Source organism: Erigeron canadensis, chromosome 1, assembly GCF_010389155.1.
Source record: "Erigeron canadensis isolate Cc75 chromosome 1, C_canadensis_v1, whole genome shotgun sequence".
Classification (NCBI taxonomy): domain Eukaryota; kingdom Viridiplantae; phylum Streptophyta; class Magnoliopsida; order Asterales; family Asteraceae; genus Erigeron; species Erigeron canadensis.
Window position 1 is genome coordinate 52,269,058 of NC_057761.1, and position 22,660 is coordinate 52,291,717.

At 33.7% G+C, this 22,660-nt stretch overlaps 2 protein-coding genes and 1 pseudogene across 2 annotated transcripts; 2 read left to right on the top strand and 1 right to left on the bottom strand.

Annotated features, from left to right (window-relative positions):
- The first annotated feature begins 1,761 nt into the window (after positions 1 to 1,761).
- On the top strand, positions 1,762 to 8,594 carry LOC122584911 (probable sucrose-phosphate synthase 1). The gene is made up of 13 exons (XM_043756986.1): positions 1,762 to 2,026; positions 2,588 to 2,677; positions 3,138 to 3,376; positions 3,457 to 3,520; positions 4,002 to 4,694; positions 5,012 to 5,125; positions 5,607 to 5,738; positions 5,817 to 5,993; positions 6,063 to 6,116; positions 6,329 to 6,391; positions 6,493 to 7,431; positions 7,544 to 7,671; positions 8,130 to 8,594. Exons 1-13 carry the CDS (start codon positions 1,838 to 1,840, stop codon positions 8,401 to 8,403), a joined length of 3,156 nt encoding a protein of 1,051 aa, XP_043612921.1. The 5' UTR covers positions 1,762 to 1,837; the 3' UTR covers positions 8,404 to 8,594.
- A 3,675-nt stretch (positions 8,595 to 12,269) lies between these two features.
- On the top strand, positions 12,270 to 14,337 carry LOC122585364 (probable glycosyltransferase At5g11130). Its single transcript, XM_043757496.1, has 4 exons — positions 12,270 to 12,563; positions 12,679 to 12,842; positions 13,045 to 13,399; positions 13,599 to 14,337. The coding sequence occupies exons 1-4, from the start codon at positions 12,393 to 12,395 to the stop codon at positions 14,256 to 14,258; spliced, it is 1,350 nt and encodes a 449-aa protein (XP_043613431.1). The 5' UTR covers positions 12,270 to 12,392; the 3' UTR covers positions 14,259 to 14,337.
- Positions 14,338 to 14,793: 456 nt separating this feature from the next.
- Positions 14,794 to 20,640, bottom strand: LOC122594793 (annotated as a pseudogene).
- Between the last annotated feature and the right edge of the window lie 2,020 nt (positions 20,641 to 22,660).

The window sequence follows — 22,660 nt, forward strand, 5'->3', positions numbered from 1 at the left end:
TGTACTTACCCCTAATACATCTCGCTTTAGGGTTTGGGGTTTGAAGGTCGAGGGTTACCCTAAACCCTAGAGTGTGAACCCTCATCCTTTTTAGGTTTTTAGGGTTTAGCATTTGAGGTTTAGATTTTCCAGGGTTTTTAGAATATAGCGTCCCCCTTGGATTAGCAATTTAGCTTTAGGGTTTAGGGTTTGAAGTTGTAGGGTTAGTAGCCGTTAGGGGCCGTTAGGCTAACCCTACAACTTCAAACCCTAAACCCTAAAGCGTACCGTGTACCCGCTTTAGGGTTTAGGGTTTGAAGGTCGAGGGTTAGCCGGATAGGCTAACCCTCGGGCTTCAAACCCTAAACCCTAGAGTAGGAACCCTCGTCCGTTTTAGGTTTTTAGGGTTTAACATTTAAGGTTTAGATTTTCTAGGGTTTTTAGAAAGTAACTTCCCCCTCGGATTAGAAATTAAGCTTTAGGGTTTAGCATTTAGGGTTTTACAATGCGTCCTCATCTTTTTTGAACTTTATAAGTAACTTACCTATGTGTAGGTTGTACTTACCCATGGGCAGGTTGTACTTACGCATGGGCAGGTTATACAACTCACTACTTCTAGGTCTTTCATACACATGTGTAGGATGAACGTGATGAAAAAAAAAGAAATTTAAAAAGTCGTCAAAAGTATATTGAATCGCATCTCTAATAAAAGAGGACGAAATTTCAAGACTACCCATGCTTTTTTTTCCGTCTAACGATGTACGGTTTGTGAGATAAAAGATTTTTAATGATTTAGATATTTTTTGATTTAATAAGAGGAGAGAAAAAAAGAGTGCTGGACAACTTTTTTAATAATGACAAACATGTCCTTTCTGATCTTGATGAATGGAGGGTTGAGATTAGTTATCGCGTTCGTTTTTTTAGTGGTTCTCAAAATAACTCACCCCTAGATATATATTAGTAATTATTCAATTGGATTTATATTTATATGATAGAACATACTATTGGATATATATTAGTTATTATTTTATTTGATAAATATTAACTATTATTATTTATTTAATATATTAATTTATTAGATAAAAAGTGTAAATTTGTGATAAAAAACAAAAAAAATGTAAAGAATTTATTGGGTAAAAAGTATAAATTTGTGATAAAAAACAAAAAAATGTAAATTAAAGTTAAAATTGAAAACAAAAGTCAACTTTAAAAAATCTGGTCGGTATGTTATTAGAGCAACTATGATTTAATATAATAAAAGAAAGATGATATCATAAACCATGGATAATACTATAACCGCCAGTATATTTTTAATTTACGTTATTGATCTCGTCTGGGTTTAATCTAATAATGAATATTTGGTATCCCTTAATACTGATTTACTTCTTAGGGGGTGCTTGGAATTAATGAATGGAAAAGGAATATATTGTGATTGAATGAATATTTGGTATGGAAAGATGGACAAAAGAAATTTGTTTAGATTGGGATGGATCGATCACCTCCAGTAATGGCGGGTTTTCCGTACACCTAAGGAAACTGAGTCTCACATCCCCCCGAATAATACGCTAAACCAATTCCTGTTTTCACTTGGTACCATCATCATGCACTTCATTTCTCACAGATTAATCTTTCACTCCCAAAATAATTACTCCATTAATTAATTAATTCCCTAATTATCAAACAAACACAAATAAAAAATTTCGTTTTATTTTTCTTGCGAAAAAAATCAACCATTTATATATCGATCGATCGATCGATCACATTGTCTTTGTATTCATTTACGTAAAAATCATCAGGTAACAGAAAAAAAACAAAAGTTTGAAAAAGAAATCAAAATTAAGAATATCGAAAAAAGAAAATGGCAGGGAACGATTGGATAAACAGTTACTTGGAAGCGATATTGGACGTAGGACCGGGACTGGATCAAGACAAGAAGAATTCGTCATTGATGTTACGAGAAAGAGGCAAATTTAGTCCCACCAGATACTTTGTTGAAGAAGTTATCACTAAATTCGACGAAACCGATCTTCGTCGTTCTTGGGCTATGGTACATCTATCGTCCCATTACATGTTACAGTACATATAAGAGGTCAAATACATCAAACTGTAAATTGAGATGGAAATTTTGATCAAATTTTTATGTAATGAAATTTCGCCTGGATTTAAGAACACATGTGCGCTCATTCGATATAGATATTCATGACTGATTAAGTATGCAAATATAAAATTAATTTTGTTCACACGTCTGATTTGAAATAAAATAGTAATCACATAACGGGTTGTAATTAGTGACCAAAAAGTAATGCAGATAGCTAGTGGTGTAAGATTGTGTTACTTGAATAGTTGATTAAGTAATTAGAGATTTTTGTTAGAAAGAAGCTTCAAAGTAGTAAGTATTAATCCGTGTGATACAAAGATGATTGATGTCGATTTGGTTTTAGATCAAAAAAGCTCTTATTGTTGAACGTATGGTGAAACTAATATAATATACGAGTATTCTTTTGACAGATCAGTAAGTTGGGGAATGACTAATTTTTTTGTATTGTTTTCAAACTGAGAAGGGTATATAGTTCATGAATTTGGCATTTGATGACTAGTTCATATGCAGGCCTCGTCCATCAGGGATTCGCAAGAAAGAAACACACGATTAGAGAATATGTCTTGGAGGATTTGGAACTTGGCACGCAGAAAGAAGAAGGTTTTTTTTTAAACTATCATTGTTAGCTATATAGATAGATTCAAGAGATACTGCTTTTTACAGCACAAACATATTAATAATAAATTAATACTCTTTAGCTATGTTTTTGGTGATAGGTTTGTGCAGTTTATAGTTTGTTCAGGTTGGACTTTGATGAATATACTCTTGTTTCCAACAGTTTATAAAAAACAAAAGAACCTCTCTGAGTCACTCTTTAGCCCAAAGTAACCAGTAAAACCACGAACATTCAATGAGATTTGTGTTATACCTGTCTTTAAAACACCTTATATGTACCCATCTAGTTATATTTCCGTGCAGATGTATTTTTAAGAAAATATTCCATGACAAATATAAAAAATTTCGGCAAAACATCTCCTTGAATTCCTCATGTAATCATAGAAAGCATAACTCTACTAGCTTTCTTTGTTTTGAGAACTTTGTTTTTATTATCTGTGTGTAGCTAGGCGAAGAATCTCAACAAAGAAAAAAACAAAAAAATGGACTAGCGAGGGTTCCTAAACCTTTGATTGCAGACATTCCAGAAGAGTCATCCGAAGGAGAGAGATTGGATACAATCAGCGAGATGTCACCAAAAGGTGTTAGCACTAAAGGTGGAATGAAAAGAATTAATTCAATGGATGTGTTGAAAAATTTTGCTACTCAACAGAAGGAGAAGAAACTCTACATTGTATTAATCAGGTATGTGTTTTGTTATCTAAACATATACATTTTCTATATATTTTTGTTGTATGTAGTTCTTAACAACAAAATGTTTTCAGTCTTCATGGTCTGATTCGTGGTGAAAATATGGAGCTTGGCCGTGACTCGGATACAGGGGGGCAGGTAACCTTTCCATAACTTGTCAGTTGTCGTAGTCGCAATTGTCATTAGCTTTTAAGACTGACGGCTTAATTGTTAAAGGGGATGTTTGGAATTGTGTTGTGTTCTCCAGTTTTATATGAGTTAGTTTTTAGAGTTTGTGGATAACAAAACTAATCAGTTTTGGACACCAAACTTCTTGTGGTTCGAGGTTTGGTGTGGTCAATAAGAATAACAAAAAAATAGAAAACAAAACTAAGTTGGACTTTTTGAGTTTTCAGGGGTCGTTTATATTTAAATGTTAAAGAATCAGAGTTCTCTAAACACTCAACCAATTATTTGTCAAACTTGAAACAGTAAAAGCACGTCCAAACACCATCTCCTTTGCAGCCTATTTTGTTACAGCTTATTTGATTATTATTCCATGCTATATTATATCTTTCAAAATGCAATCACAAACGTCCCATAATGTGTTGATGTTGGTATAACGCCTCTGATATCTCAGGTTAAGTATGTAGTAGAACTGGCGAGGGCTTTGGGCGCAATGCCTGGGGTTTATCGAGTTGATTTGCTAACTAGACAAGTGTCAGCACCTGGTGTTGATTGGTCTTATGGTGAACCAACAGAGATGTTAAATCCTCTTAATGGCGATGACTGCGAAAGTGGTGAAAGCAGTGGAGCCTACATAATTCGTATACCCTTTGGCCCCAAAGATAAATATATTCCAAAAGAACTCCTCTGGCCCCACATTCCCGAGTTTGTTGATGGTGCATTGAGCTACATTTTACAAATGTCAAAAGTTCTAAGTGAGCAAATTGGTGATGGGAAACCTGTGTGGCCCGCTTCAATTCATGGACACTATGCAGATGCCGGAAATGCAGCTGCTCTTTTATCTGGTGCTTTGAATGTTCCAATGTTGTTTACGGGCCATTCACTTGGACGTGACAAACTAGAACAGATATTGAAACAGGGACGACAATCAGAGGATGATATTAATACCACTTATAGAATAATGAGACGGATAGAAGCAGAGGAGATAGCAGTTGATGCATCAGAAGTGATTATTACTAGCACTAAGCAAGAGATAGATGAACAATGGGGTTTATATGACGGGTTTGATCCTGGGTTAGAGAGAAAATTAAGAGCTAGGAATAGACGGAATGTGAACTGTTTTGGCAGGTTCATGCCCCGCCCAATCGTAAGTATCTCCTTGCTGGTATTTCAATGTGGCAAAATGGGTGGGTTGGGTAAGAAGTTAAAGCGAGTTGAGGTTTGAAAGAAATGAGGTTCTAGTATGGGTAAAACGTGTCAGGTGAACCCACAATGAGCTTTTGTATGATTGCCAAAAACATACAAGACCTTGTATGCATCAATGCTTAGAATGAACTTTGATCTCTACTGTGTTTATTTGACCCATTTGAATAAAAACATAACCTAAATCAACCCATTAAGAAGTAAATTATAACTGCCTTAAAGAATTTGGGTTCTGCATATAATATGCTCATTTCGTGTCAGGTTATACCTCCAGGCATGGAGTTTAAGCATATTGTTCCACACAGTGGTGGTGTAGAAGATGATACCGGACATCAAGATGGTTCGAAAACTCCAAACCCACCTGTCTGGTCTGAGGTTTGTTGACAGCTTGAATGCATTAAGATTTCACTACAGCAGTTATATGATCTTCACACTTTTTTCTACATAGGCCAAGGAAAATGTGTACATCTTTGTCAAGTTTTTAACAATTTTAATCATCCAAAAGATGTTTTATAATTTAGTCAAATGATTTTTTGTAGTAATTACGGTAGGAAAATAATCGCATTTATAAGCTGCATAATGTAATACTCGTATTGACTACATCTTGTTTCTAGGTCTAATCACCAAGTCGCAATGAAAACGGGTGTAATAAATGGAAAACTAGACAAATTTAATGATTTAGCACTTCTAGAAGTACTAATATATGGTTTTACTATTATCAATTTATCATAATTGATAACAAAAACTTATTAAACCTCTGAAGATGAAAAGTGTGTGAAATCACATATTTGTTCTAATGTCTTCTTGATATGTTCCTAAATTTCAAAGAAGACAACAACCCTTTATTTATTTGCAGATTATGCGATTCTTTACGAACCCACACAAGCCTATCATACTGGCTCTTGCACGACCCGACCCTAAAAAGAATTTGACCACATTGGTGAAAGCTTTTGGAGAGTGTCGTCCATTGAGGGAGCTTGCAAACCTCGTACGTTTTTTGTTTATTTTTGTTTTATGTTTCCTCGTTTATATGTTGTTAATTAACTTACCTTCTTGTACTTTGCAGACATTGATAATGGGAAATCGTGATAATATCGAAGAAATGTCTGCCACAAATTCATCAGTTCTACTTTCGATTTTGAAGTTGATTGACAAATACGATATGTATGGTCAAGTTTCCTATCCAAAGCACCATAAGCAATCTGAAGTTCCTGATATATATCGCCTAGCAGCTAGGACGAAGGTACTGAATAGTTGTTTGGTATTAATTCTGACACTTAAATATTTTGATCTTCAAAGTGTTCTTTTGTAGGGCGTGTTCATCAATCCAGCATTCATCGAGCCATTTGGTCTCACTCTGATAGAGGTTCTTTTCTTACCTTAAAGTAATTTACTTATGTGATTACAGATTTGAACCATGCAAAATATCCAAATATTATTTCTGTAGCTTGTTTTGGTACAATTGATTGTCAGATTCTGATTTTTCAATATCCCATACGAGTAATAACTTTCAAAATGCACATTCATATATCCTTTAACTTTACAACCTGATCTGAAATAAACTGTTATTCTGGATAGGCAGCAGCATATGGATTACCAATGGTGGCAACTAAAAATGGAGGTCCAGTTGATATTAAAAAGGTGTGTTACCTCGATTTCTAGGAGGGTTTGTTTATCTATACCATGAAACTTTAGTATAAGATGCCTTGTAGTCTCTAATACCGAGAATGAATCCACAACAGGCTCTAGATAATGGGTTACTAGTCGATCCACATGACCAGCAGTCCATAGCAGACGCACTTTTGAAGCTTGTAGCAGATAAGCAACTATGGTCAAAATGTAAACAAAATGGTTTAAAAAATATTCATCTTTTCTCGTGGCCAGAGCATTGCAAAACATATCTAGCTCGAATAGCTTGTTGCAGACCAAGACATCCACAATGGGAAAGTTGTGCAGTTGGATACGAGTATTCAGAATCACAATCACCTGAAGATTCACTAAGAGATATAAATGATTTAAAGATCTCACTAGATGGGGTGATAAATGATCAAGGAAGTAGTGACAACGCTCAAAAGCCTGACACAAGTTCCACGTCATTAAAGAACAAATCTAGTGTGGGGAAGAAGCTAGAAAATTTGGTCAATATGCCATCCAAGGAGAAATCCGGAGGAAACAAGGAAGAATCTTTAGCAAGAATTGGATCTCAGAAGAAAATTGAGTTCCCAGGTCTGAGGGGGAAGATATCGATCTTTGTTGTTGCTGTAGATTGTGGCATGGACAATGATTTTGTTGAAATCATGAAAATGATCATTGAAATTGTGAGAGTGGACAAACAAGGGGAAAATATAGGATTAGTATTATCAACAGCTGAGTCAATATCTGAAATACATTCTCTTATGAAGTCTAGTAAGATTGGGTTTTCAGAATTTGATGTTTTGATTTGTAATAGTGGTAGCACGATCTACTATCCATCTTCAGATTGTGAAGGAGATCTTCCATTTGTTGTGGATACTGATTATACTTCACATGTCGATTATCGTTGGGGAGGAGATCATTTAAAGAATACTTTAGTTCATTGGGCTTCTTCAATAAGAGGAAGAAAGAAAGATAAAGAACTCGTTCTCGCTTGCAATTCAGGATCTGAACATTGTTTTACATTCAAGATAAAGGACCAAGAATCTGTAAGTTATCTGTATATTGTTAACTTTATTCAAGTTTGTCAAGACTTTAAGTCATAAAAACAGTCATCTTGAATGATGCAAACTTTATTTGAGAAGCAAGTATTTTTGACAGATACCACCAGTGAAGGATCTTCGTGAGTTTTTGAGAAAGCAGTCTCTTCGATGCCAAGCTATATATTGCCAAAACGGCACTAAGTTGAATGTGATACCTATGGTTTCTTCTCGAGCCCAGGCTCTCAGGTATACTTTGGTTAACCTTGATATAATACTACTATATATCGTTATGATCACATGATGAATGTCAATATAGAATAAAGATGTATTCACATACACTACAATGGTTATTGCACTAATAGGTAGCAAAATTTGAAAAAATTTCTGTTTCTTTTGGTAAGCATCTTTGTTGATATCTGCAGCTAATTGTTTGTAGGGTTCACATAATCAAACTTATCGAAATGTCACCTAATATATGGTTAAAATAGAAAATGTTTATCCCAATCAGAAATCTAAATACTACTCATGTTGTCCATTAGGTCGATTGTCTGAGCTGGTGTTCTGTTATCATATATTTATCGTACCAGATGTATTATAGATGCTTGTCTTCAGTATGCATTATAGATGTTATACTAAGATCTGTTTTGATTCATGAAAGTTTCATTAGTCAACTACTACTAAATCCTTATACATTATATCTTTAGGTACTTGTATGTAAGATGGGGTATGAGCTTGCCAAATGCTGTAGTTATTGTGGGAGAATACGGGGACACAGATTATGAATGTTTACGAGGCGGAATACATAAAACTTTGGTAATAAAAGGAGTTTGCGACGCAGCTCGAAAGCTCCATAGCAATAGAAGCTATCCTCTTGAACATGTAATTACATCAGATAGTCCTACAGTGGTTCAAGTTGAAGAATGCACCAAGAATCAGCTAAGTGAAGCAATGACCAAACTAGAAGTTATAAAGGTTTAGATTTTTGCACAATATAATGGATTCCAAAATCATAGTTTTGTTGCTTTTTTTCTAGCTCAATTACTATTTTTTGTAGCTTCTTGTTTTACATTGTCGATTTTATTTTTAATTAGCTAGAACATGTAGATTGACTGTTTATAAAAAAATCAATACATCAAATTTTCCAAAAGTAATGTTCCTTGAAATCTAATATCTATGCATTAATTTTTTTTTCAGATTAGATAATTTAGTTTTTAGGTCTTCGGTTCAAAAAATGAAAACCCGAAACATTCGATTTTGAACACATTTCACCCTACGTGCGTAAACAAGACCTTACTAAAGGGGTGTTTGGTGTTGCGTTTACAAAACAGATTTTGCGTTTTCAAAAAAAAAAAATATTACATTTCGTTTCCAAAACTGCGTTTTCAAGGCAAATAATCACTTTTTCATCCAAACACTTTTTTAGATTATTTGCGTTTTGCAAATGTAATAATCAAATAATCACTTCAAAACGTAATCCCAAAAACCGTCTAATTGATAAGGGAGGTGATTTTTTAACTTAAGATATTAATTTCTCTACTACAAAGATATTAATTCCTCTACTACAAATAAATTTTGTCGTTAGTGATATCTATCTTTGATGTTTGTACATTGATTTTTCAATATCTTTACTTAATACGAGTGTATAAAATAATAATGATTATTAGAGTAATTTGCAAGTATATGTTTTTTTACATACACACCTGTTTCAACATTCCTACCCTGTTTCTTTCATGAAAGGTTTAACAATTCAAGAATGTTGTTAAATTTCTACCGATTTATGTTAATAGGCTTTTTAGATCATTGCTTTTCTTTTTATTTTCTTGAATCAATTATTTGGATTTAAATGATACATATATTATGTTATATGAAAGTAGATTGTCTTTTTCTTTTTGTGAGAATTTTTTTTTTTTTTTAATGAGTTAGTAGTTAGTAATTTATATGAATAAATGATCACTGGGTTGGACCGAGTTGGACGTTTCAATCAGGATTCAAAGTTTAAGTGGATATATTCTATTGGTATTTTTGTTTATTTTAGGCCTAGAAGGAAACGAGGATATTGATGTAACCAAAAAAGGAAGTAAGAGCTTGAGAGTAGTTTGAAACTTTGGAAACTTTAATCAAGAGCTAATAGTGACCATTTGTTATTGTTAAGGGTAAAACGTGTTTGTTATTGAGATTGCAAAACAGATTTTGAGTTTTCAAAATAAATTATCCGTTTTCAAAACTGCGTTTTGAAAAAGCAGGTAGGTACATGCTTCTTTAAAACTGCGTTTTCATAGCAGATAATCACTTTTTTATACAAACACTTTTTCAGATTATCTGTGTTTTACGAACATAATAATCAGATAATCAATTCAAAACGTATTCCCAAACACCCTCTAAATTGTTAAGGGCAAAGATGTCATAAAAAAATATTTGTAGTAGAGAAAGTAAAATCTTAAATAGAAAATCACTTCCCAATTACTCTAAACATACTCAAATTGCATACCAATTCTACTTAAAAACTACCCCATCCTTGCCATTAAGTTGAAGTGTTATGTTTTGAATTTTTAAAATCTAGTTTTTTCAACTTTGATCTTAAATAACTTTAATTAGTTGATACTTGATGAAAATTAAATAAAGTGATTGTGTTTTAAAAGTGTTTTCATTGGTATGATTTTTAACAAGTTTTATATAAAAAATAATAATTTAACTTAAAAGTTTAAAAATAATAAAAACTTTAAATATTCTCAAAATAGACGCTTTCAATGGGATAGAACAAATAGTAAATAAATACCAACTGTATAAAAAATCTAGCAATTGGCACAACCTTACTTTCTACGAGTATCATTTTTACCAAACAACCTATGTTTAATAGGAAGAGGGCGAAAGACATAGTTGATGGACAATATATAGGTGAATATTCATGTACTATCCATCCCTTGTTGGTCCCGAGTTTTATTTGAATGTTTTTAGTTATATACGTTTAACTTTTTTTTTTTTTTTAAATCATCTATTACGTAGATAAAATCTGATTCCTATAAATTGATGCTTTTGATTAATCAAATAAGATTTTTTTTTGAAATATGTTTTTTTTATGCTTGTTGTCACAAGTAATTTAATATTGTGAATGGTTAATATATTTGTTATATGTATACTTTTGATAGGAAAGAAATATATTTCTATGAATTATAAATTAACGGTTACAAATGTATATTTTAAATAAACGAAACTATAAATACCTGATAATCTTTTAAGTGTATATTATAAATTAAGAAAATTTAATTATTAATCTTAAAAAAAGTTTTTTTGTATCATAACTAAAGTTTACAAACTCGTTTTTTACAAAGATTTTAATTATAAATAACCCATTAACTTATTAGAGTATTATAAATGTTTCTTAAATGCTCAATTATTGTCTAATTGTAATTAAATGTTTGATTTTTTAAAGGTTAAGACTTAAGAGTAAATTTGACATTTTTGATCTGTAGAGAAATAAATAAATAATTAACAAAAGGTTTAATATTTTCATAAGGGATTATAGGTATTAAGATTAAGTTTTTGCACTTATTTCAGTTGCATTAGATAGCGAGGAGCTATATCAACGAGATCAGGTAACAAAATTATTACCAAGTCAGATGTAACTTAAGGGATATTGCATGAGGCTAGCTTCCCGTTTTCTTCGTATACAAAACTTTGGGACTATCAAGTATGTTTGACCTTTTATAGAAACTGGCACACAACTATAATTAAAGAATTAATGGGTCACTTAATTCCGATTGATATTTTGGGCTTGATTTAATTAAGATACGCATCATATAACATGTGGTACAAATGGAGTCAAACTTTTGGTTTTTCTTACAACTCTTTGATTCGACTTTTGATAGTGAAAAATCTGTAAAATTTTCTTTCAATCTATTTCTAACGGCTCATCATCTCTAAATCTAACAATTTACAGTATGTGCAGAACCTCACAATTGTATGATTAAAAGTTTTCTGATGTCGAATATCAACTATCTGTTAAAGAATCATATATACAAATAACATGTGTTTTTTGAGAATCTTTATTACATTATAAATTTGAGAGACTTTTGAAACTTTCATAATTGAGATACGTACTGTTATTACTCATAATTCTCTAATTAAAGAAAATAGTTTTCGTTAAGTGTTTTCTTTATCTAATACTATATATAACCATAAATATAAAAAGAAAAAGTTAGATAAATTTGTATGTCAGATAATCCAAAACCAACGATTGGTGAATTGATTTTCTAAACTGTTTAGTAGTACGTGCTTAAATGTTTAATTTGTTAAAAATAATCAACCACTTACTCTTCATTGCGTGAGTACTATTTCTACTATAAATATCATTTGTGTGTTTGAAATATAAGTGCATTTACAATGATGATATATGAAAAGGTTTATAAAAGCTGAATTCGTTTATATATGAACCAAAACTTCTCTAATGAGAGAAGGGTCAAAATTTAGAAATTGTAAAGGTAATATTTATTTATGATAAAAAAAAATAATAAATTAAAAGGTCATATATCAGATTAAATATTCATAGTAGTATATTGAAAATTAATTAAATTTAGCAAGACTAACGAATTTACGTTTTATTTAACGTACAAATACAAATAATAAACCGCCTCACACCTTTTTAATTGATATGGTACGTAGGGAATTTACCTTAAGAAAACAAAAAAAATAAAAAAAATACACAAATGCTGAAAACGAAAAACAGAAAAAGAGGTTTTTAAGGTAAGACACAGTTTCCTATTGACTATTTCTAAACTCCACGTTTGACCATACCTTTACTTAAAAAAAATCTTTTTAGTTATTCATTCCGTTCTCGACCAATCACTAGTCTAATTAAAAAAAAAAACCCTAGCTGCCCCACCACCACCGGGATCACCAACGTTCGCCGCCGTACACGATCACCACCGTGACCGTGATCACCACTAGTAGAAGAAATTAGAAAAAGAAAAATGGCTATAGAGCGGTTCAAAAATAGCTACAAGTCACCATTGTGTTACACAAGTATTTTTGCCATTCTCTTTTTTGTTTGCCTCAATACTCAATTTAATTTCTTCACTTTTTCTTCTATAAAACCCTATTTTTTCTCTCCCTCCCCGTCCTCACCACCGACTACCCGCCATGTAAGTATATATCTACATTTCTGAAATGAAACTGTTAATTATTGATAGCTATATATATATAGGTACTCAATTTGATGTGTTTTATATTTCATGTGTGTGTGTGTTGTATTGAAAGGTGATGAACAAGGATGAGAGTAGTGTGGAGGAAAGGTTATCTAGGGCTCGTGCCGCGATACTAGAAGCCGGTCAAACGAGGAGATATAAGATGCCATGGCGGTTTAACAACCGGACTTTCGTTCCAACCGGATCGGTTTACAGAAACCCTTATGCCTTTCATCAGTTAAGACTAGTACTACTTTTCGTCATTCATTTTCTTTTTATTTATTGATCTTTCATATCTTTACCATAAATATATTGAAATATTTAAAAGATCGATCACGGATTTTAATTTAATTTTTTAAATATTGATTATTAATTCCCGGCCATGTTTAAAAACAAGTTAGTGATTTAAAAATTAATACATACAATAATATATCGGTAGGAGTCACATAGAGATGGAGAAGAATTTCAAAGTGTGGTCATACAAGGAAGGAGAAGTTCCCATTTTCCATGGAGGACCCATGCACAATATCTACTCCAGTGAAGGCCAAATCATTGACGAAATCGAGAGTCACAAGAGCCGGTTCTTTGCACAAAACCCCGACGAAGCTCTTGTGTTCTTCCTTCCCGTCAGTGTGGTCTACATTCGGCATTATCTGTATAGAACTCGTGCTGACTATGATCGTCGAATCATCCAGAATGTGGTTACCGATTATATTGGAGTTTTGTCCGAAAGATATCCTTATTGGAATAGAAGCAGTGGAGCTGATCACTTCTTTGTTAGCTGCCATGATTGGGTATGTAATGTAATTAGGTGGTGTTTGGTTTTACATTTACAGAACAAGTTCTGCGTTTTCAAAATAGATTATATATGTGTGCATTTTGAAAAAGCATGTAACACTTTTTTAAGATTATTTTTTAGATTATTTGCGTTTTCAAAATTAGTTTTTTTTGTTAATTCTGATCATGTTTAAATAAGAAGATGATTTGTTTTAGGCACCTGAAGTCTCGGCGACGAATCCTAAACTCTACGAAAACTTCATGAGAGTACTTTGCAACGCGAATAGTTCAGAAGGTTTCCGACCAGAAAGAGATGTCTCCTTACCGGAACTCAACATTCCTTACGAGAAACTTGGACCACCCCTCACCGGCCAACCACCTGAAGATCGTTCGGTCCTTGCATTTTTCTCTGGAGGTAACCACGGTCACGTCAGAAAATACCTATTTGAAACTTGGCTTGGAAAAGACGAAAAAGTCCAAGTCTTTGATTACCTCCCAAAGACTCTAAATTACTCTGAATTAATGGGTAAGGCAAAGTTTTGTTTGTGTCCCAGTGGTTGGGAAGTAGCAAGCCCAAGAATCGTTGAATCGATATCTGCAGGTTGTGTTCCTGTGATAGTCTCGGATTATTATGTGCTGCCCTTTAGTGATGTTCTTGACTGGACCAAGTTTTCGATTCATGTTCCTGTGAAACGAATACCGGAAATCAAAGAGATCTTGGAAGGTATAAGGATGGATGAATACTTAGAATTGCAGAAAATGGTGATGAAGGTGCAAAGGCATTTTATCATTCATAGACCATCAAGACCATATGATTTGATTGATATGGTGCTTCATTCTGTTTGGCTAAGAAGACTCAATGTCAAACTTTCATAATGCATGTATTGCTCATAATCTGAGTGTTGTCTATTTTGTACTCCATCTATAACACAATTTTATTTTCCTAGCTTGTTCATACATATCTGGAAAAGAATATTGACTCGATCTTGTTCATACATATCTTGTCATAATATTCACACAATTTTATTTTACTGGACAAAATTACTTTGATATTTACTCATCACATAAATTTAGTATTGTTGTAGTAGTGTCGATTTTTAGGTATGAAGATAAACTATATATGAGGGATACGATATGATGGACTGATTAAAATGTATAGGATCGATTTTTAAAGGAGTATTGCATAGATAAACTTTCAGAATCAAATATCGAACTTGAAATCCCTACAAACCAATGTGACAAAATTATTAAGCTACAATAGGGGGAAAAAAAAGTACTAGTAAAAATACATGACTTTTTACGAAGGACAAAAATTTACTAATTTTCACTCTAACATATATAGCAATTAATTAACAAGGCTGTTAAGATTTGATTGAGTGAAGCATACATGAACTCACCCTTTGTATTCATCTTATATACAAGATGGAAATGAGGGCCCGTCGCAAACAAATGCTAAAACAATATACACAATCAACGTACACTAGAGGAAATACGAACGCAGCCCTGCATCATTTGAGTTCCACATCAATCAGAAGATCAAATCATATATGTAGGGTACGTGCGTGATCTAATACATATATATATAGCGAAACAAAATTAAAAGATAATGAGTATATTATTAGTGTCGTTTTTGGGTTTGCTTCTTAATGGGTCATTATGTGTGGGCCTAATTATGTTAATCTATTGGTAGTCCAGTTATGTTAGTCCATGTTTTGAGTCAATTGACTTTGTCCAAGTCATGCTGCAGTTTTCAATTTCGTGTGCGTATTTCTTGTTAGTGGTGATCGTGTCAGTTCAGTTTTTCTTTTGTAAGCTATTAATAGTTGTGATTTCAATCAATGGAACAACCAGAAATTAGAGTGTCAATTTGATTTCACTTGTGCTTTTACAAGTGGTATCAGAGCAATCTGGGAGAGTTAGGTTAGGGTTTTGTAAACACGAGTGTTGTGTGAAATGGCTGAGGAAAATCTGAATTTCCAGCCACCGAGTGTTCCCAAATTTGATGGTGACTATGATCATTGGAGTCTGGTGATGGAGACGCTGTTGAGATCCAAGGAGTATTGGGTCGTGATTGAACAAGGGTTCAAGGAGCCTAAGGAGGGTGAGCAGTTAACAGCAGATCAGAAAAAAAAAATTTGGATTCAATGCGGTTGAAACATTTGAAGGCAAAGAATTATCTGTTCCAATCAATTGGGAAACAGATATTAAAGACTATTACACAAAAGGAAACAGCCAAAGTGATATGGGAAGCAATGAGAACTAAGTTTCAGGGAAACACACGTGTCAAATGTGCCCAACTGCAAAGACTTAGAAGAGAATTCGAATTGCTAGAGATGAAGGAAGGTGAGTCAGTTAATGACTACATGGGTAGAGTAATGACTGTGGCTAATGATATGCGAAGTTATGGAGAAGAGATGTCTGATGTGAAGGTGGTTGAAAAAGTGTTGCGATCTCTTACCGAAAACTTCAATTATGTGGTGTGCACAATTGAAGAATCACAAGATATTGATACTCTCACGGTAGATGAATTGCAAAGCTCTCTACTGGTACAGGAACAAAAGTTAACAAAGAAGGTTTCCAATGACGACCAGGTGTTGAAATTGGAAACATAATCATATGGTGGCAGAGGAAGAGGACGTGGTAGGAGTTCTTCCTATCGAGGCCGTGGTCGTGGACGTGGTAGAGCAACTTTTGACAAGGCACATGTAGAATGCTATAAGTATCATCAACTTGGACATTTTCAGTATGAATGTCCAAGAGGTGAAAAAGTAGTTAATTATGCCGAGTTTGATGAGGGCGAAGATCTTCTACTTATGGCTTGTGTTGAACTAGAAGAAAAACAAGTTTCTGCAGAGAATTGTGAATTAAATTACTCACTATTTGATGAAGGCGAGGACTTGGTGTTCATGGCAAATGAAAATGTGGAAAAGGAAGTTAAAAAGGGAAATTGGTTCTTAGATTCGGCTTGCTCTAATCATATGACAGGAAACAGGGAATGGTTCACAAATTTGGATGAGTTTTAACCATTATGTGAAATTAGGGAATGATAAGAAGCTTAATGTGAAGGGAATAGGAGATGTAAGATTTGAAGTTGAAGGAGTTACTCAAGTAGTGACAAGGGTGTATTATGTACCCGAGCTTACATCAAATTTGTTAAGCCTAGGGCAGCTGCAAGAAAAGGATATCACGATAGTGATTCAGAAGGGTACCTGCAAATTGTATCATCCTCAGAAGGGGTTGATTACATCTTCAACAATGACTAAGAACAGAATGTTTCTGTTGGTTGGCACCATGAAACCTTATGTGAGCAGATGCTTAAAGGTGGATGAGGAAATTATAGCTGAAGTATGGCACAAGAGACTTGGGCATGTTAACAACAGATCTATGAGGACTATGCAGTGCAGACAATTGGTGAGCGGTTTACCTCATATTGTAGAGCAGACTGGAATATGTGAAGTATGTAATCTGGGAAAACAACAAAGGATGCGTATGCTGAAGAAAAGTAGCTGGAAAGCAACAAGTAAGCTCAAGTTGATACATACAGATTTATGTGGACCAATTACCCCTGCTACACCTAGTGGTAAAAGGTATGTGATGATGTTAATTGATATTTTTCTAGGAAAGGTTGGGTATATTTTCTAATCAAACAAAAATGAGGCCTTTGATATGTTTAAGAAATTTAAGATAATGGTAGAGAATGAAACCGGGCTTAGTATAAAGGGATTGAGAAGTGATAGAGGTGGTGAATTCACTTCCAATGCCTTTAATAAATTCTGTGAAAATTGTGGTATTAAAAGGCAGTTGACAGCAGCCTATACTCCGCAACAAAATGGGGTGGCAGAGAGACGAAATAAGACACTAATGAACATGGTTAGGTGCCTATTATTAGAGAAGGAAATGCCTAAATGGTTTTGGTCAGCTGCTGCAAAGTGGGGTTGTCATATTCTAAATAGGTGTGTGACCACAGCCTTAGAAGACAAGGTACCTGAGGAGGTGTGGTCTGGTGAGAAGCCCAACATAGACTACTTTAAGATCTTTGGTTGCATTGGCTATGTACATGTTCCTGCTCAGTTGAGAACAAAGTTGGATAACAGAAGTGAGAAGTGTATTTTTTTGGGCATTAGTAAGGAATCTAAGGCATATAAGTTATATAATCTTGTCGAACGACAAATTGTTGTTAGTAAGGATGTAACTTTTGAGGAAGAGGAGAGTTGGCAGTGGAAAAGAGATGATTTTGGGGCACAAGATCTAATGATTCCAGATAGTGAGTTAGATGAAGATGAAGTTTGCAACAATGAAATAATGAGACAAGATAACCAACAAACTTCTTCACGCCAAAATTTGGAAGACAATAATGAAACTTCATTACAGCAAAATTTGGAAAGTAGTACTGAAACTTCAGGTGCAGCAGAAAGTCCATCAATAGCAAGAGTTAGAACCTCGAGCAGAATCACTAACACGCCAGTATGGATGCAAGACTACCAAAGTGGAGAAGGTATGTCTGAAGATGAAGCAGAAATGGTTATGTTTAGCTCTACAGAGGATCCTGCAACTTTTGAAGAAGCAACGAAGGAAAGAAAGTGGGTTGAAGCCATGATAGCAGAGATAAAATCCATCGAACAGAATGACACTTGGGAGTTAGTTGAAGCGCCTAAAGGTGTGGAGCCAATTGGAGTAAAGTAGGTCTATAAGACTAAACTAAATGAAAGGGGTGAAGTCGATAATTTTAAGGCTAGGCTTGTGGTGAAGGGATATGCTCAAAAGAAAGGAATTGACTATGATGAGGTATATGCACCGGTAGCGAGATGGGATACCATAAGGAGTTTACTAGCTGTGGCTGCACAAAATCAGTGGGTTGTTCACCAGCTTGATGTGAAGAGCACCTTTCTAAATGGGGAAGTAAAGGAGGTTGTTTACATTGAGCAACCGAAAGGCTTTGTTCAATCAGGAAATGAGGATAAAGTGTACATGCTGAAGAAAGCTCTTTATGGTTTAAAACAAGCACCGAGGGCTTGGTTTAAACGCATAGAAAGCTATCTTATGAAGGAGGGATTCAAGAAAAGTGAGTATGATCACACTTTATTTATAAAGAAAGTGTGGGGAAAGACTGTGATAGCTAGCCTGTATGTAGATGATCTCATCTATACAGGCAATGATGATATGATGTGTAACTGGTTTAAAAACTCCATGATGAAAGAATTTGAGATGACAGATTTGGGAAAGATGAAATATTTTCTTGGAGTTGAGGTAATGCAAACTGAAGCAGGTATAACACTATGTCAGAGAAAGTATGCAAAAGAAATATTGGAAAGATTCAACCTTTGGGATAGCAATTCGGTTAAAAATCCGATTGTGGAAGGTACTGTGGTTACTAAGACTGGAAACGGAAAGGAAGTTAATAGCACAGAGTACAAGCGGTTAGTTGGGAGTTTAATGTATCTCACAGTTTCAAGACCGGATTTGATGTATGCAGTTTGTTTCATATCTCGTTTCATGGCAGAACCAAAAGATGAACATCTCCAACTTGGTAAACGAATATTAAGGTACATTAAAGGCACTTATGACTATGGTTTAATGTACAAAAGAAGTGGCGAGTTGCAGGTGTACACTGACAGCAACTATGCAAGGGATGTGGAGGATAAGAGGAGCACTTCGGGCTATGTTTGCTTACTAAGTAATGCTGCAATATGTTGGAACTCGATGAAGCAGGGTATAGTTACTTTGTCTTCAACAGAAGCAGAGTATGTGGGAGCTACAAACTGTGCGTGTCATGTGATCTGGTTGAAAGGATTGTTGGAAGAGGTTACTGGAAAGAACTTGGGAACTGTTGATATCATCTGTGACAATAGCTCAACAATCAAATTGGCTAAGAATCCTGTGATGCACAAGAGAACTAAGCATATTGATGTACGATTTCATTACTTAAGAGAGTTGGTGAATCAAGAGAAAGTGAAGCTGGTTTTCTGCTCTTCTGAAGATCAAGTTGCAGATGTAATGACAAAGCCAATCAAGCTGGAATCATTTGAGAAGATGAGAAGGTTGATGGGTGTCTCGCAGATTGAAGTAGTAAACTGAATTCTGCAGTGGATTTCAGTTTAAGGGAGGGATTATTAGTGTCGTTTTTGGGTTTGATTCTTAATGGGTCATTATGTGTGGGCCTAATTATGTTAATCTATTGGTAGTCCAGTTATGTTAGTCCATGTTTTGAGTCAATTGACTTTGTCCAAGTCATGCTGCAGTTTTCAATTTCGTGTGCGTATTTCTTGTTAGTGGTGATCGTGTCAGTTCAGTTTTTCTTTTGTAAGCTATTAAATAGCTGTGATTTCAATCAATGGAACAACCAGAAATTAGAGTGTTAATTTGATTTCACTTGTGCTTTTACATATATGACACCATGCATATCATATATATATATATATATATAGTTGAGATCAAGATTATACATACATGAGTTTGACATTATTATTCCACCATCTTGTATTTCTGAACTGTCGAGACTGTTTTTTGAAGCGAAAAGTATTGGTCTGCATATTGGCAGTTTTATCCACAAGCATCTCCAACCTTTACCCCTTTCTAGAACTTTGTCTATATTTTGCAACATCACATTTCGTACCTGTTCATTAATCAATAATTAATGAACAACAATCAACAACTAATTAACATCTGTATTCTGCTAGCTAGCTACTGTTCATTTTCTATTTCATAGATATATATACTGTAATACTGACTAACAATTTTGCAGATTCTGATTATGATCAATGGAACAAACTCCTTAATTATATACAATGAATGTTTTGTACATAGTTACCCAAATTTTTAACCAACTCTTCGTAGAAGATTTGGCCACCAGCTGCCACTTTCTAGGAGCAACCTGGTGTTCGAATCTTGCCAGAGGCAGAATTGAATTTAAGTGGTTAAATTACCATGACACTATCCCTGCTAGGGGTTATGTGGGAACCAATTCGGTACATGGGATCAAACGGTTTCTATCAATCTACCTTTTTTTTTTTTACAATGAATGTTTTGCATTAATCAAACATTCAAGCAATGCAAATTCACCTGACTCATTTCACCTTTTAGATGGTTTATCCTATCTGCATTGGGGTCATTAGAGTAATTAATACTCCATCTGTTGACTTAGAACTCTAGAAAACTCATCGTTCATGCCATAAGCCTGCGCTGATAGAATTGCCCGACCATAAGTCCTAACGAATCTCTGATGAATGTCTTCAAGAAAGGCAAATGGGATGCGTCCTGTAAAATGCAGGAATCAATTAGATAGATATATGGAATCTCTAATCTAATTAACTCATGAATGGAGTTAATTTCATACATGCCTTTAATTTTTTTCTAGTATTAGAAAAATATTCATATTGATATTTTGATTTCCAATCTTCTCAGGATTATGTCAATTAATGTCAAAGTTTTCGATTTACTAATATGTACATGAATGGCTGTTATCAAATTTAATTATATTCAGAATAATATTTACATGATACACTATCTAAATGTTGTTGATCTAAGAACGTACTATATATTACCAAATATCAAATCATATATATGCAACAGATTAAAGATGTTGACGGTCGTAATTAATTAGTCATGAACTAATTAGTTATAATTAACAATGAAACGGCTTAATCAGTGGCGGAGACAAGGGGGGCTGGGGGGTGCCAAGCCTCCCCCAATAGGCGTAGATGCGATTGATTTCTTGTTGTTGAGTTGTAGATTTATCAAGTTTTATATGATTTAGCCACCTTCAATGAGTAAATAAATTATGAAAATTAGATCTGTTGTAGAAAAAAATGATGGAAATAGGAATAAAAAAATGCAGGGGAAGATGACTATTGTACATAAAATAAAGGTGATTTGGGTTGGATTGTGGGGTGTGTGGGTCCGATTAACTTCTGCAGCACATATTTTGATAGTTTCTTTATTTTGGTTTTCATCTTACAACCTTTAACTTTTCAAAAACTTAATACGACCCTTTCATGTTTAAGTTTTCATATATAGTTAAGATTATATAAGTTGAAGCTATAAATAATTAAATATATTTCCTTGTTAGCGATGTTAGGAAAATATTTTTCATCCCGGCCCCTGTCAACCGGAAATCCTGGCTCCGCCCCTGGGATTAATATAGTAATTTGAAGCGTACAAACAGAATATAGAATTATAAGAAGCAATTTTAGCTTACTTTCAACAATATCGTCATCGGCCATGCATTAGGTTTATTTTACATTAGGCTTAAAAGATTTAAAAATTTTCAAATAAAGGGACTAAAAATTTAAATTCAAGAGATGATGTCATAAATTAATTATATAAAAAATAAATAATTAACAAGAAAAAGTTTAATGATGCCAAATAAGATTTTCTTAAAAACATATTATGTCATCACAATCTTATAAGAGATTATTATATGTGATTAATTAGATTGATTTTGGGATCAAAAAGTGCATGGCTTGAAGCCAAGAGATGTGTGAGCCTAATTTCATGTTTTATTTATGTGCTACTCCATATATATGAGATTAAAATAATTAATGGCTTTCCTAGCTAGGGCTAAGCATATGTAGTTATTTGGACTTTGGAGGTTGTTTGGAATGGGCCATAAACTTCAAATGGGCTTATCTGCTGCGATGGGCCGATTACTACCTCTAAAAAACCCTCTCGGATATTTGATGTCGTCATCCGTTCAGCCTTAATTGTGATTTCTGTCCAGAAACATAAATCGGGGTTTTACACTACCACAACATTGCTACAAGTTACTTATTTTATATGAATTCGCAGATATAGGGAAAAGTATTGTCATATTTCATAGGTTGATTGAATTACAAGTTTCTAAAAATCACATCGTAGCTAATTGAATTTTGAAATTTTTACTTTTGAAACTTGTATATGCATCTTTAAAATACAAAATAATTATAAATATTTTAAGGTTCTTATTTTAATCGTGTATAGATTATTTCTAGTTGCCCCGGTAATCAAATAAACAAAACTATAATCCTCGGCTCCAATTACTAGCTTCAACTACGAATTATACCTAATGTTAGATGAACATGATTTCCACCGTTCAAAAAAAGAAAAGTAATGAACATGATTTCAAATTTTGTTATGGCTATTGTTCAAATCATCATGAAAGGAAAAAAAATTTTGCAAAGGTTTTGTAGAGTATTAACATAATTTATTTTATTGTATTTTAGTTTTCATAAAATAATAATTAATATTGTACTACATCCCCACTCATAACTGTAATTTATAAAAATGAAAAATGACTAATTCTC

Bases quoted from the DNA above. Each gene is read 5' to 3' on its own strand.
- LOC122584911 (XM_043756986.1), top strand. From the start codon at position 1,838: ATGGCAGGGAACGATTGGATAAACAGTTACTTGGAAGCGATATTGGAC. The intron at 2,027-2,587 runs GTACATCTATCG...GTTCATATGCAG, and splicing joins TTCGTCGTTCTTGGGCTATG to GCCTCGTCCATCAGGGATTC. The intron at 5,994-6,062 runs GTACTGAATAGT...GTTCTTTTGTAG, and splicing joins GCCTAGCAGCTAGGACGAAG to GGCGTGTTCATCAATCCAGC.
- LOC122585364 (XM_043757496.1), top strand. From the start codon at position 12,393: ATGGCTATAGAGCGGTTCAAAAATAGCTACAAGTCACCATTGTGTTAC. The intron at 12,564-12,678 runs GTAAGTATATAT...TTGTATTGAAAG, and splicing joins CACCACCGACTACCCGCCAT to GTGATGAACAAGGATGAGAG. The intron at 13,400-13,598 runs GTATGTAATGTA...GATTTGTTTTAG, and splicing joins TTGTTAGCTGCCATGATTGG to GCACCTGAAGTCTCGGCGAC.